Source organism: Aspergillus steynii (assembly GCF_002849105.1).
Source record: "Aspergillus steynii IBT 23096 chromosome Unknown P170scaffold_7, whole genome shotgun sequence".
In the NCBI taxonomy this organism is placed as follows: Eukaryota; Fungi; Ascomycota; class Eurotiomycetes; order Eurotiales; family Aspergillaceae; genus Aspergillus; species Aspergillus steynii.
Window position 1 is genome coordinate 415,139 of NW_020194404.1, and position 13,226 is coordinate 428,364.

The 13,226-nt window shown below is 54.6% G+C and overlaps 9 protein-coding genes across 9 annotated transcripts; 7 read left to right on the plus strand and 2 right to left on the minus strand.

The window, feature by feature from the left end:
* Positions 1 to 58: 58 nt before the first annotated feature.
* Positions 59 to 2,097, plus strand: P170DRAFT_439210 (2-(3-amino-3-carboxypropyl)histidine synthase subunit 1/2). Its single transcript, XM_024849788.1, has one exon. It carries the CDS (start codon positions 138 to 140, stop codon positions 1,845 to 1,847), a length of 1,710 nt encoding a protein of 569 aa, XP_024700748.1. The 5' UTR covers positions 59 to 137; the 3' UTR covers positions 1,848 to 2,097.
* On the plus strand, positions 1,988 to 2,458 carry P170DRAFT_244185 (uncharacterized protein). Its single transcript, XM_024842969.1, has one exon. The coding sequence runs from the start codon at positions 2,128 to 2,130 to the stop codon at positions 2,377 to 2,379; it is 252 nt and encodes an 83-aa protein (XP_024700749.1). The 5' UTR covers positions 1,988 to 2,127; the 3' UTR covers positions 2,380 to 2,458.
* On the plus strand, positions 2,162 to 5,549 carry P170DRAFT_439211 (uncharacterized protein). Its single transcript, XM_024849789.1, has one exon. The coding sequence runs from the start codon at positions 2,538 to 2,540 to the stop codon at positions 5,100 to 5,102; it is 2,565 nt and encodes an 854-aa protein (XP_024700750.1). The 5' UTR covers positions 2,162 to 2,537; the 3' UTR covers positions 5,103 to 5,549.
* A 217-nt stretch (positions 5,550 to 5,766) lies between these two features.
* Positions 5,767 to 6,571, plus strand: P170DRAFT_244236 (uncharacterized protein). Its single transcript, XM_024842970.1, has 2 exons — positions 5,767 to 6,114; positions 6,230 to 6,571. The coding sequence occupies exons 1-2, from the start codon at positions 5,944 to 5,946 to the stop codon at positions 6,488 to 6,490; spliced, it is 432 nt and encodes a 143-aa protein (XP_024700751.1). The 5' UTR covers positions 5,767 to 5,943; the 3' UTR covers positions 6,491 to 6,571.
* An 802-nt stretch (positions 6,572 to 7,373) lies between these two features.
* Positions 7,374 to 8,550, plus strand: P170DRAFT_439212 (GroES-like protein). Its single transcript, XM_024849790.1, has one exon. It carries the CDS (start codon positions 7,414 to 7,416, stop codon positions 8,215 to 8,217), a length of 804 nt encoding a protein of 267 aa, XP_024700752.1. The 5' UTR covers positions 7,374 to 7,413; the 3' UTR covers positions 8,218 to 8,550.
* Positions 8,050 to 8,698, minus strand: P170DRAFT_244291 (uncharacterized protein). The gene has a single exon (XM_024842971.1). It carries the CDS (start codon positions 8,610 to 8,612, stop codon positions 8,229 to 8,231), a length of 384 nt encoding a protein of 127 aa, XP_024700753.1. The 5' UTR covers positions 8,613 to 8,698; the 3' UTR covers positions 8,050 to 8,228.
* A 19-nt stretch (positions 8,699 to 8,717) lies between these two features.
* P170DRAFT_439213 (NudC domain-containing protein) lies at positions 8,718 to 9,854 on the plus strand. The gene is made up of 4 exons (XM_024849791.1): positions 8,718 to 8,795; positions 8,865 to 9,165; positions 9,246 to 9,567; positions 9,617 to 9,854. Exons 2-4 carry the CDS (start codon positions 8,920 to 8,922, stop codon positions 9,646 to 9,648), a joined length of 600 nt encoding a protein of 199 aa, XP_024700754.1. The 5' UTR covers positions 8,718 to 8,795; positions 8,865 to 8,919; the 3' UTR covers positions 9,649 to 9,854.
* A 106-nt stretch (positions 9,855 to 9,960) lies between these two features.
* Positions 9,961 to 11,767, plus strand: P170DRAFT_413673 (Zn(II)2Cys6 transcription factor). The gene is made up of 3 exons (XM_024846984.1): positions 9,961 to 10,410; positions 10,483 to 10,818; positions 10,881 to 11,767. Exons 1-3 carry the CDS (start codon positions 10,186 to 10,188, stop codon positions 11,727 to 11,729), a joined length of 1,410 nt encoding a protein of 469 aa, XP_024700755.1. The 5' UTR covers positions 9,961 to 10,185; the 3' UTR covers positions 11,730 to 11,767.
* An 81-nt stretch (positions 11,768 to 11,848) lies between these two features.
* Positions 11,849 to 12,900, minus strand: P170DRAFT_244319 (uncharacterized protein). Its single transcript, XM_024842973.1, has one exon. It carries the CDS (start codon positions 12,647 to 12,649, stop codon positions 11,969 to 11,971), a length of 681 nt encoding a protein of 226 aa, XP_024700756.1. The 5' UTR covers positions 12,650 to 12,900; the 3' UTR covers positions 11,849 to 11,968.
* Positions 12,901 to 13,226: the final 326 nt, after the last annotated feature.

Sequence of the window (13,226 nt, forward strand, 5' to 3'; positions counted from 1 at the left end):
TCTTTTCTTTGCGGCCTCGCGATAAAAAAAAATATCCGCCACTTTCTCACCCCGCGCCATTTCGACAATCTCGCCCAATTCCCGTCGCATCCTCTCGTCAACATTTCCATACCTAGCGACTCACCCATCTTGTCGAAATGGGCACCGAAATGGAGGCAGCGCCCGTCCTGTCGACTCCGGACGATCGCATCCTAGAGTCCACCGACCCCGTCACTTCGCACGATACGACTCGGTCTTTGTCGGATGATGAGCTGTCGATTACCTATGATATCGATCGCACGCTGAAGGAAATTCGTCAGGCACGGTACAAACGCATCGCTCTTCAGTTCCCCGATGACATGCTTCCGGATGCTCCGCGAGTCTTCCAGCTGCTCAGTCGGGGATTGGACACGCGCGACGTCGATACAAACGAGGGTAATGGCTCGCAGGCGCAGGGCAATGGGACGGACACCAGCGCCGATGTGAACGGACTGTCCCAAGGAGTGTCTCAGCTCAACGTGGAGGCGAAGGAGCCGTCGCCCAAACTGTACATTTTGGCGGACACTTCCTACGGGACCTGCTGTGTCGACGAGGTGGCTGCCGAGCATGTCGATGCCGACGTGGTTGTGCATTACGGACGGTCTTGCTTGTCTCCCACCGCGAGACTGCCGGTGATTTATGTGTTTACGCACAAGCCTCTGCCGATGGAGCCGGTGGTGCGGGCGTTCAAGGAGACCTACCCCGATACAACCACGAAGGTCATCCTCGCAGCCGATGTCACCTATACGGACCATGTTCCCTCGCTGTATTCTCGTCTGGTAGAGGAGGGCTACACCAACTTGTTCGCCACGGAGCTGCTCCACAATCCGTCGTCCGCCATCCCCAACCGAACTGTACCTGATTCGGTGCGCGACTCGTCGGAGACCTTGTCGGACTGGCAGCTTTTCCACATCTCCGATCCTCCTACCGCACTCCTCTTGACCCTTGCATCCCGTGTCGCTTCCATCTATATCTATCCCACGAATGATCTGGCCAACGAACATGTCAAGCCTGTTCCCGCGTCGACTGCCGCGACGCTGCGGCGACGATATGCCATTCTCACCTCGCTCAGCACGGTGCCGATCTTCGGCATCTTGGTCAACACGCTTAGCGTGAAGAACTACCTGCACATCGTAGATCACGTGCGGGAGCGCATCGCGGCCGCCGGCAAGAAGAGCTACCTGTTCGTGGTGGGCAAGCTCAATGCCGCCAAGGTCGCTAATTTCAGCGAGATCGGTGGCTGGGTGGTGATCGGCTGCTGGGAGAGCTCTCTGGTCGACAGCAAAGATTTCTGGAAACCGGTGATCACTCCGTTTGAGTTGGAACTTACGCTCAAGGGGGATGCCGAGCGGGTCTGGACTGGAGCCTGGCAGAGCGACTTCCAAAGTGTGCTGGACCAACCGGACCACGCTGAGGATGCCAACGCCTCGACCGGCGACGCGAACGCGGACGACGAGGAGGATGAAATGTCGGAAGAGGAGTCCGCGCCGCCCGAGTTCGACCTACGCACTGGACGGTACGTCTCGCACTCGCGTCCCATGCGGAATCCTGCACCCCGCGTTACTGCCGACGACGCTGCCTCTGCGGCCGGCGGACCGTCTGCAGCGCGAGCACTGGCCCGGCGCGCAAAGGGGGATGTGGCCATGATCGGCGGCACCCTGTCGCCAGGGGCGGAATTCTTACGGTCGCAGCGGACGTGGAAGGGGCTGGGAAGCGATTTCGATATTCAGTACGAAGACGACGAGCCACGGGACAGTACGCTGGTGGTGGAAGGGCGCAAGGGCATCGCAAGGGGATACACGGAGGGCGGATCAATAGAGAAGCACTAGACTCGGGCCTAAGCGTGATTAGCAGGATTTAGCAGCGAGGAACACCCGCAGCAAAACGGGTCGACCGATGGGACCCGGACTATCTGGGCGTTATTGCGAGGACTAGGGACTCAAGGAGACTAGATCGAGAGATATCATACCCCGTTTGGATTGGCAAAGCATCGAGGCGAGGAGGACAGCGGAGCGCAGCGAATGGAAGCCCCGGTCGCAGGCGCCACCGCAGAGGCCATCACGAAGCAATAGATTAAAGAAGGGAAAATAATAATCCATCACAATAATAATGACCCCTCTCGAGCAAGGACCCAACCTGACCTCCTCTTTCGGGGCGACCTATCACATGATGCAACGGGCAGATCCCGGAATGAGTTGGATTTGGTCTGAGTTGTCCCAAGCCTCTTCTCCTCCCTCCCGGCGCCTAAATCCTGTCCCCTTCGATCTCCTGTCATTCCCGCCCTTGGATGGCCTCGCATGGCCTCTCTCTAGATTCGGTCCTCCGTCCTTGCGCATTGTCGCCCTTCCGCCCTCCTTATGATGTCCTGCGTCGACCGCATTCTCCGCTGCGTTCGCGAGCTCGCGTCACTGTGACCTCTCGCAGCCTGACTGCAATACACGAGGTGAAAGCAAAGAAATACTAGTCCACCGCATCCCGCCTGCGTCGTGCCATCTGTTCTCGACTGGCCCGCGACGGCGATGGAGAGATCGGATTTCGATGCCATGGACGATACCGGCCCCAGCCAGGTGCTGGTAGCATCGGCGCTGGAGCAGTCGGTCATCCCAGCCCAGCGATCGCTGTCGACCTTCGAGCGAGTCTTCACCACCCACGCCCCCATCCTTGAATCTCTGCTGCTTCAGATCCCGACCGATACCATCGTTAAGCTCTACCACTCTTCCGCCTACCTTCGATCCTTCCTCCGATCATACCCGACGGCATGGAAGCAGCTGTCGTTTCGCCTGTTCTATCCATCCAGCAACCCATCCCCGCTGCGGGTGGTGGTCCCGGGGAGCTCGGATGCGATCGTCTCTCGACAGTCCCGACCCTATGCGCTGGATCAGCTCCTGATGCACGTGGTCATCCCGTTTAGCCCGTGTCTGACGAGTCTGGAGTTGGATAATACGGCCGTATCCGGGCAGATTCTCATTTCGACGGTGCTACACTCGCGACGTGAGACTCTGGAGCATCTGTCTGTCCGTGGATGCAAGAATGTGTCTCTCAAATATCACATTATTCCCTATTTGATGATGTTTGGACTGCAATACGACGTGAGTATGGAGAAGAACATCGGCAGCTCGCCGTGTACAAAGCATCTCGCACTTAAAAGTCTGTATACATATCGGTGCCGTCATCATCGCCGACGGCCGTATCTATCGTCCTCCCTAACACGGAAGGACTCGGATTCGGAGCCAACGCACGAACTGGTCAATCTCTGTCACAAGTTAGGTATTTGGACCGATACGGCGTGGTGTTCTACCCCGGCTGGACGGTGCTTCAGACGACGGGGATATGTTTCCATGAGGGTCCCCCAGGGGTCCCCTGAGGTCTGGGTAGTTTTTGATCGGCTATGGAGGTCGAAGAACTGGATTGGCCCGGTTGATCAGGGATTCCGCCCGTCCAAGAAGGACGGCAAGCTGTGGGAGCACTGCGAGACCGGCTGCCACGGCGAGCCTCTTGGGACAGGGGAAGGAAGGGATTATGGCGAGGGCAAAAACCTGCCGGCACACCGGCGTTGGAGCCACAGGCGCTTCGTGGAGAACATTCGCTGTGACCACTGCTATGAGCCAATCTCGGAGCGATGTGAGCAATGCAGTATCCTCATGCACTGTGTCGGGTGCCGGAAAACCCTCTGTGCCAGCTGTGCATACGATCGGCCCTTTGTCCGGTGTCGTCCCCAGTCTTCTACCGCCGAGGAAAAGCCCGACTCCCTGTGGTGGGCGCCAGGTGCTGTGAACTCGCCGTGCCTCATGCAAGACCCTCCCAGCTACCTTGTGGGGACTAACGCTGTGAACCATCATACCGCCGTTCCCTACCCCAACCTGAACTTTCATTGGTGTTGTACGGAGCCCATTTTCTCTGGCGGGGGTGGTATCAGTATCGGAACTCCTAACCGGGACGTGAATCAGGTTCGTGCGGCGCCGCTTCCCCGGGGCCAGGGCTGGGAGGACCTAGAGTACTCGGCCAACGAGTGGAGCAAGAACTTTCCCAAATATGCCTATGGCGATCCCCAGAAGCCGGACTACACGCTGGAAGCAGGGCATCTTGCCATGATGAAATGGCTGCTCGGCCCTCCAGACCGAGACCCGACCGCTTGTCCGCGGAACCTGTGCCAGGAATGCTACGACACTCCGCAATGGAAGGTTCATTGCAAGAGCTGCTCGAAGCCGCTGTGCATTGAGCATGATCTCCGCGGCCTCCGCCTGCGAATCTGCGGGTATCGTGACCTAACCCTGGAGAAGATGTCTATCCAGAACCGAACTGGGTCGGTCTCTCAACTGGGCTCCCCATCCTACGTCTCGCCGCCTCTCCAGTTCGCAAGTCCGCCGCCTGAATTTGATCTGCCGTATCGTACTCAACGTGCCGTCGGCTCGGCAGCCAGTAGCTATATTGAGGATGTCCCCACCGATGGTATTGCCGACAGCCTTGACCCGATGGTGGTTTCTTCCAACCCCGACCCTGATCGGTATCGGAGTTTTTCCATTTCGAACTCCAACCGGTCGCGCTCTTCATCACCTGCGTCAGTCTACTGCGAGTCGCCGATAGAACCTACGAAGTGGCAAGGTTGTCAGTCCTTCTTTTGTCCTCAGTACCGCGCCGTCGGCGATCAGCGGCAACGGTGTGCCAGTGTCCTGCGGGAATGCACGAGCTGCTCAGTGCACGTCTGTGAGGAATGCATCGAAGCGAGCCCTCCCTGCAACTGCACTTTCTGCGAAGTCAACTATCTCTGCCCTAACTGCTTAAGGATCCGGGAGCGGGATGGGACCTGCCGTCGCGTGGATGAAGAAAGAGAACGACGGGAGCGGCAATGGAAGAAAGACATGCAGATGCTGGAGGGCATCGTCGAGACCAAGATTGCCAACGAGGTTGCGGAATTTGCAGGGCAGTTTTTTGACGCGGTTGAGCAGCCGGGCATTCAGGTGGAAGAAGTAGAGGATGTCTCCCAGAACGCCCACGCTTCTTCGGCCTATCAGTCCGGTGATCATAGGGACGCCTCTGGGACTGAGCTTTTCCTCGAGGACATATTCACAGATAGCACCGAGTAGGATCTCGGGTATTATTGCATTCAGTTTCGGTGTTTCGGTTTAGGAATTTTGAGCAATCGTTCGGGTCTAGTTGACGGCGTTATGGCGGGATTTTCTATTTTCTTTTCATTTTTGTTTTTGTTGAAACTCGATGAGCGACTCAGATTTTGTATGCAGAGTCTCGAATCTCACATACAGTCGACATGAATGCGCAGGAAGCATGCCACCGTCGAGTTCAGAGGAAGAATACATACGCATAACGCTCCACTGCACATGCACCAAGCATCTTGACATCTTGATAACACATCGTTCTGCCTGCTGGCATATGATAGAGCTCCGTTCATGTGTTTTGCCGTTTCGGTCCCATTTCAAGGCATTTATCTAGCGGTGATTCGAGCTTACCCTGGAGTCGAGATATTGTCGGATGTGTGATGGGTGAACCTAGAAAAGTAATTTGATCTGCACAAATGCATCTATCTATGTGATTAATGAATTTTCCGCTTATTAGTTTTGGATATTGGTAGTTTCTGGTTTCTACGAATAGGTGTTTCCGACTCAAGCCACAATAGAAGGGACTTGCATAGTAGCCGAGGATGTGGTTATCGGCCGGGTCTCGACTAGCAAATAGTCTCGCCCGACTGTTCTGACATCATAAATGTAGTTCTGGAGGTCTTTGCAGTATGGACACAGACGCATTGATCCAATGAGCGGCCTCAGTCTTTGAAATCATCTTACCCCGACTTACTCCGCAAGTAGATAGCCATTCCATACTACATAAATACCACCCCTCCAATCCACCCAACCATCTTCATATCCAGAACATTCATCTCAATCCACCCCCAGAAAGACAGAAAGAAGCAAAATGCCCCTCTACACAATCGAACATGCCATCCCCCTCGACAAGTCCCAGCGAGACGCCCTCGCCCAAACCCTCACGCACATCCACACCCGCAAGTTCACCACCCCCAGCCTTTTCGTGAACGTGCAGTTCGTCGACTCGACAAGGCAGTGTAACTACATTGCTGGAAAGGAGGTATGACACCTACCCTCTCTTCTCTTCCTTTTGCCCTGGCAGCTAGTAGCTAGTACTACTTACCCACCCCGAATTCCAAATCCAAGACCAAGGATCACTAACAAGAACCCCCCAGCGCCGCATCAACCGCATCCTCGCACACGTCCGCGCCGGCGGAACCAGAACAACGGCCGACTTCCAGGATCTCGCGCAGAAGATCGAAGACGCCTGGAACGGGATCGTGAACGGCGGCCAGCGAGGCAGTAAGGAGACGGAGCTGAATCGGGTGTTTGTGCTGGGCGCTATCACGGCGGGGTTGGAGAATGGGATTTTGTTGCCGACGGTTTGTTTGCCCCTCTTCTGTCCCTATCTTTCTCTCTGTTTTACTTGGGGGTAGACAGGGGATATGGTACTCGGGTTGGGGCTAATGTTTGAGGAATGTAGGCCGGTGGGGATACGACTTGGTTGAAGGATAATATGGCTACGTTTGAGGAGCGGGCGAGAGAGGGGGATGCGGATTTTGTGGAGTTGCTGGAGGAGATTAGGACGAGGGAGGATCTAGCTGTTTAAGGCATTGGCTGGGGGGTCTTCTGGGGGGATTGGAAATGGAGTCGAATCATCTGTTATTGCTATTGAAGTCTCCTTGGCTAGTGACGATGTTACGGATCCAACCCCATGAATTGGAATAGGAAGTAATCCGGGAATTCTATCGAGGAATTGCATAGTATATTTCAGGCTGTTTGTCTCCCAATCTGCCGCCAGTTCCAAGGCTCCTACCTGGAATCTGTCTATAAGGCGCAGTGACACTGCCGAGATACGATGATATCCGCGCGCCCTGTAAACGACACGTTCCGAAGCGCAGCTCTTAGTAGGTTAAAGCGGAACAAAGTTGGGCCTGAAAGTAGCCGATGATCCATAATCGGGATTTGAGGACGGGATAAAACACTCCGATCCTCTTTGTCATATCCTCTTGGTCAGTGACGGATCGATTTAGTACTAGTGACTGGCTACTGTCAGTCTATCCCCACTTGGAAGCCATTCTTTACGTGGAGCTGTAGGCTAACACCTCCACCATTCTGCTGATGATAACATGCCATGAATAAGTTGAAAGTCTCCGAATCAGTCTGCAACGGGGCAATTCATAACCCGTTCATTCCTATGTTGGACATCACCATCGTGGCGACTCCAAAAAAAGGATCCGAACAGAGAAATGAGATTAGTTATCATGTTTAGTCAACAGTCCACGCTGCATCGATATAAATTAAATAACATTGGACGCCCGTATGGATGTAGCACAAGTCTGTATCATCCCAATTCAACATGAGCGTGACATATGACGTTTTCCGTGGCTCTTCTGAGGGCAAGATTGTTGCCGACAAGGTGACCCGCACGCTGGAGCAAAACGAGGTCTACATCGAGACCACGGTATCAGGTCTGTGTGGAACAGACGAGCATTATTTGAAATCAGGCCAGGTTCTAGGACACGAAGGTGTTGGTATTGTCAAGGCCCTTGGTCCTGGCGTTGCCTCGGTCAAAGTCGGGGACCGAGTGGGATTTGGATACACTCATAGCATCTGTGCAGCTTGCAATAACTGTGCTACTGGTAAGATTCTTACCTTCGAGGATATACTGGTTTGGGTTTCTAACACTGTCTCAGGTTGGGACCAGTATTGCCAGGAGCGAAAGCAGTATGGGTTCACTGACTTCGATAATGGAACATTCAGCTCGGGCGCTGTGTGGGATGCCAACTGTGTCTTCCCTCTCCCAGCAGAGTTAGACTCGGTCGCTGCTGCACCCTTGATGTGCGCTGGCGCCACAGTATGGACTGTCTTGACCCGGTTTGGCATCGAAGCTGGAGACCGGGTCGGGATCATGGGTGTCGGAGGACTTGGGCATATCGCCATCAAGCTTGCCGCTGCACTGGGCTATCACGTAGTTGTTCTCTCAAGCTCCGAGTCCAAGAGACAAGAAGCCACGGAGTACGGTGCTTCTGAGTATCATGTGTTTCGCTCAGGAGAGAAGCCGAAGGACCTGAAGCCTCTCAAGCATTTGCTGCTTTGCGGAAGTGGTGGTTTGGATTACCAATCGTATGTGGCCTGCCAATTGACAAATGACCATAGCTAACCTGTATCAGTCTAATTCCACTCATGGATTCGCCCAGCTCCATTTATCCGCTGACTGCGACGTTCGAGCCGTCTGCGATTCCCACGCTGCAGTTGTGCTTCCAAGGTATTCGGGTTCAGGGCTCTTTGGTTGCCTCTCGCCACAGTACTCGAGCTCTGTTGGAATTTGCAGCGAAGAAGAAGATATTCCCTACAACCCAGACCTTTTCGTTGACTGGGGAGGGTATCGAGGAGGCAATGCAAGTGCTTAGAGAAGGCAAGATGCGATACCGCGGGGTGCTGATTCGGGGAGAATAGAGAGCTTCTAGCGTTTAAATGAATGTCTCCATCTCCAACATCTCCAAATACTTTAAATAGAATGAACGTAAGCATAACGCACGAATCCCAAGATGACATTGACAGGAGAGTGACGAAGCCCAAAGCAGTTTAGGCGGATGGAGCGAGCGGGTCCCGCGATGAAGTCACGTCGAAGATGCTCGAATCACTCCGGACTTTCCCATTTCTCGATCTCCACAGTCCACACCTTTTCTGAACTCCGTCGCAGTGCCTGACTGTTTGACTGTTGACAAAATCCACAAAGTAGGTCAACCCACCGTCGCTGCTCACCGCAACGGAACAATCGCTGACCCCACCATTGCCCCTCCACAGCTTCCAGAGCTACGACTGCGAACCTTTCCTCAACCTACACCCCCCAACCACCGCAATGTCTACCGACGTGGAACGCGATCCCACCGCGGGCGAGACCGCCGAGCGCGAGCGCGAGGAACGAGAGCGCAAGGCCAAGGAGGACGCCGAGCAGGCCCAGCTGCCGTACAAATGGACTCAGAGCATTCAGGACGTGGACGTGACGATCCCGATTCCCGGGAACATCAAGGGCAGGGATATGGATGTGGTTTTGACCAAGACGAAGATCAAAGTCGCCATCAAGGGACAGGAGCCGTTTATTGAGGTACCTCCTTCCTTTTTCTCCTACTCAGGACGATCTCCTTCATGGGAAGAGGAAGAATCGCAAGGCTAATACCACTCTAGGGCGATTTCCCCCACCCCGTTCTCGCGGATGAATGTTCGTGGACTCTGGAGACGACGTCGCAACCCCCCGGAAAGGAGGTGGCGATTCACCTGGACAAGGTCAACAAGGTAGAATGGTGGCCGCACGTGGTGACCTCGGCGCCGAAGATCGACGTCAGCAAGATCACCCCCGAATCGTCCAAGCTCAGCGATTTGGACGGCCAGACGAGGGCCATGGTCGAGAAGATGATGTACGATCAGCGACAGAAGGAAATGGGAGGTCCCAGCAGCGATGAGCAGCGCAAGATGGATATCTTGAAGAAGTTCCAGGCCGAACACCCTGGTAAGTCGATCGATCGTCGAGCCCTTGACTTTTCTAACAAGCGATGCAGAAATGGACTTTTCGAATGCCCAGATCGGTTGAAAGCCGCGTGTTGAGAACTTAACGAACGGTGTATGAAGTTATGAGCGTGTCTACTTTTCTACTTTGGGGAACGGAGTCCCGCGAGTGCATAGTATATGAGCTGCATTGATTAATATCCGGGTATGATGGCTTTGCCAGAACAATCAACCATATCATTAGGCATTTGTAGAAGAAGAAGTATAGTTCCTCAAATGCTATAAAATGGGCGAATACGAGAATTGCCGAGTCGGGACTAGTGCCAGCCTCGCCCCCAACGCCTTCGTCTCTGAACACCTCGCGGTCTGCCATTCCAATCTACTGTTCTTGTTTAGTGTGCTGCATAGTAGCAAGCGCTCCTTCTATTCACGCTTAATTTGATGGGCTGCTCCACACACATTGTCCGCTGGGCAAATGAGGATGCAGAACTGGGATAATTCGCCTGCCACGCTTGTCTTTGGGCAGCACATCCCCCGGACTGCAGTATCAAGGATCTCAGATCGGTGGTCCTAGATCGTGACGCAGCTAGCTGCTTAACTCAATCGTTTGATTTGATCCATAATGCCAACAACCTCGAACAGTACGCCCCCCAAAAGCGCACAGTCGCACAGCCCTTCCAAACCATATGGGACCCTGCAGGGACAGAAGAGTGTATTCCGGGTATCTTTGCGTCGGCCTCCCGGGGTGAAACCTTCTGGAAGGACCGAGAAGAGTGTCTATCATGCCCGGCGAGCCCATCGGAAGTCTCGTGGTGGTTGTGTCAAGTGCAAGGAGCGAAGACTCAAGGTAAACCAAGCCACTTAGATATCTATCCCAGATAGAGCAGTGTCTCATGTAGGAGTATCTGACCATGGTTAGTGTGATGAAACTAAACCACACTGTCTGCGATGCCAAAAACATGACCTAGACTGTTCTTATGAGTCGCAGACGAGCTCCAAGCCTGACAAAGACATTGGTGCGCTTGTGGCTGAGAAGGCGCCCAAATTGAGCTCGCCAGACTCGACCGCATATACAATGTCACTATCAGCAATTTCCAACAAGATCAACATGCTGCTACAGATCAACCCTAGAGATGGAAAGCTGTCTGACAGCCTTCGTGCCCTACACCATTTTCATGAATACACAATGCCCACCGTCAGCAACAATACCAATGAAGGTCTTCTCCGAAGTAAAATGATTCAGCTCGCATTCCATGTCAGCCGCACCCTTGACATATTACATCCCAAATCTCAAACACTGTCCTAACCATCACCCAGTCCCCGTTCCTCATGCACACCGTCATCGGCACCGCCGCAACCCACCTCTGCCACATTGTCCCGGACAACAGCTCCCACGCCGCCGTCGAGGCCTACCACTGGCAAAAGGCCATCAGCCAGTACTCGCAGGAAATCTCGCGCATCGGGCCTCACAACATGGACCCTCTCTTTTCCGCCTGTCTCCTTCTAACCGTACACACCTTCCGCCTCGAGACCTACAACCCCCGCAGCTCATTCGTCTTCTCCGACCACCCAGACTCCCTCAACTGGTTCATGCTCCAGCGAGGCCTCAGCCACCTCCTCGGCCTAACCAGGCCCTGGCTGCGCACAAGCATGTACTTCGACCTCTTCATGGCGTCCCGCAAAGAGAACCCCCTCTTCGACGACGAACGGCCTGGTCGCGAGGGTCTCGATCCCGCATTCGCTGACCTCTGCGGCATCGACGAGACCAGCACCAGAGCTACGAATCCCTATCTCTGGCCAGTGCGCATGCTCACCCCGCTGCTCTCCGCGGAGCGCTCCATCCGCAGCGTGAACATGTACATGAACTTCATGGGCCGACTGACCGGTCCGTTCTACGAGCGGTTGCTGGCGAAGGATCCCCCTGCGTTGCTCATCTTGGCCTGGTGGCTGGGTCTCGTGGACTCGGTGCATTTCTGGTGGATGGAGACGAGGATCAAGTCCGAGTGTGTGGCTATCTGCATGTATCTGGAGTACAGCGACGATCCGCGGGTTCTGGCGCTGTTGAAGTTTCCGGCGGAGGTGGGCGGGTATCTATTGCGACATGTGCAAGATCGAATGGCGCTGGTTGACCTGAACAGTCCTGAGCCATTTGGGGTCTATAGATAGTCACCAGACATGCTATGGACGGATAGAACTCTTCCTGTACAGAATGTATTGATTATTATTGATCCCGGACATACCCAGGACTTATTATAGTAGTATAAAGAACGAACAATCCCTAACGCCGAATCCCATGCTACATTAATCCACCATGACCCATCCCTCATAATCATTAGTATATCCAACCACATCGCACCCAAACAGCCAAAGATATGAGATACGAAAAGAAAAAGAAAGCAGGAGAGCTAATACCCCCTCCCCTCACACGACCTCCTCCTGTCCACCTGCTCCTCCACACTCCTCCTAGCCACCAAGCTCCTCACCAGCGTCTCCTGCCTCTGAAAGACCGGTCTCGGCTGCGCAATCTGCATAATCTGCGCCGGTCCACCCCCACCACTCCCAGTACCAGTACCTACAGCCCACCCCATCGACACCATTCCCGGCCCCGGCCCCGAGCCCGAAGAAACCGACTGCGAGCGACTCGGCACGGGGGATCCGTCTCGGGGCGAGTACGGCGGCGGGGGCGTGTCCCTCGTCGCGGTGGAGGTGTTCCCGTAGCTGCTGGTGAAGGAGATAGCGGAGGAGACGTCGGAGGAGAGATCCTCGGGGCGGTTGCCGGGGGCGGGGTGGTCGATGGAGTAGCGGTAGGGGGCTTTTTCGTCGGGGTAGCTGTGCTGGTGCTGGTCGGGTGCCGAGGTGGATGAGATCGGGGGATCGCGCATGTGTAGCTCTAGTGTCTTTTCGTGGATGCTGACGGGGCGGGGCGTGTAGGCTGGGAGGCCGGTGGGGGACGTGTAGCCTGTTTCTGTGTTGGGGGCATTGCTTGCTGTGGTGGTGGTGGAATGGGGACGAGGCTGGGGCGAGGCTGAGAGCGGGGGAGGGGATGGGCTGGATGGGATGCAGCAGAGCCAGCTGAATATGCCCATATTCTAGGGAGATTGGGTCGATTTGGTTTGAGATGGTGGGTTTGGTGAGTATGGCTGGCAGTGGGAGTATATAGAAAAGCTGTAAAGAAATGATGACCGATGCACGGTTGTGTATGTCTACTATGTAAGTAGTAGTAGGTAAGGCCAGGCGCTAATAGAATAAGAATGACGAGCCGGTCAGGTCATTCCGCAATGAACAAAGAGGCCAGATATCACACAACACACAGCCTATCACCAGCTGTGAGCGAGACTCGGGAGGAGGTGAGGAGAGTGAGGAAAGCCCGACGTGAGTCAGAAAGAGAAAAGAAGCAGAGACAAGGAATGGAAGTGAAGGACGGAATCCCGTGAGATTCGTATTCTGCTGCCTGAGGCCGCGAACAGATTGCAGATCCCTCAGGCATCCACATTCCGAGCCGGCGCTGATTGGTCCATCCCACATGCCAAATAGGGGCTCCGATCCAGGCCCGTTGGTGCCTGAGGCAGCCAGGGGCCCCGCCATTTCATGCTTTTTTTTTTTTTTTTTTTCTTTCTCCGCAAGGTTTGCCTCCAGGACCTCCTTTTGTCCCCCCTGAAGACT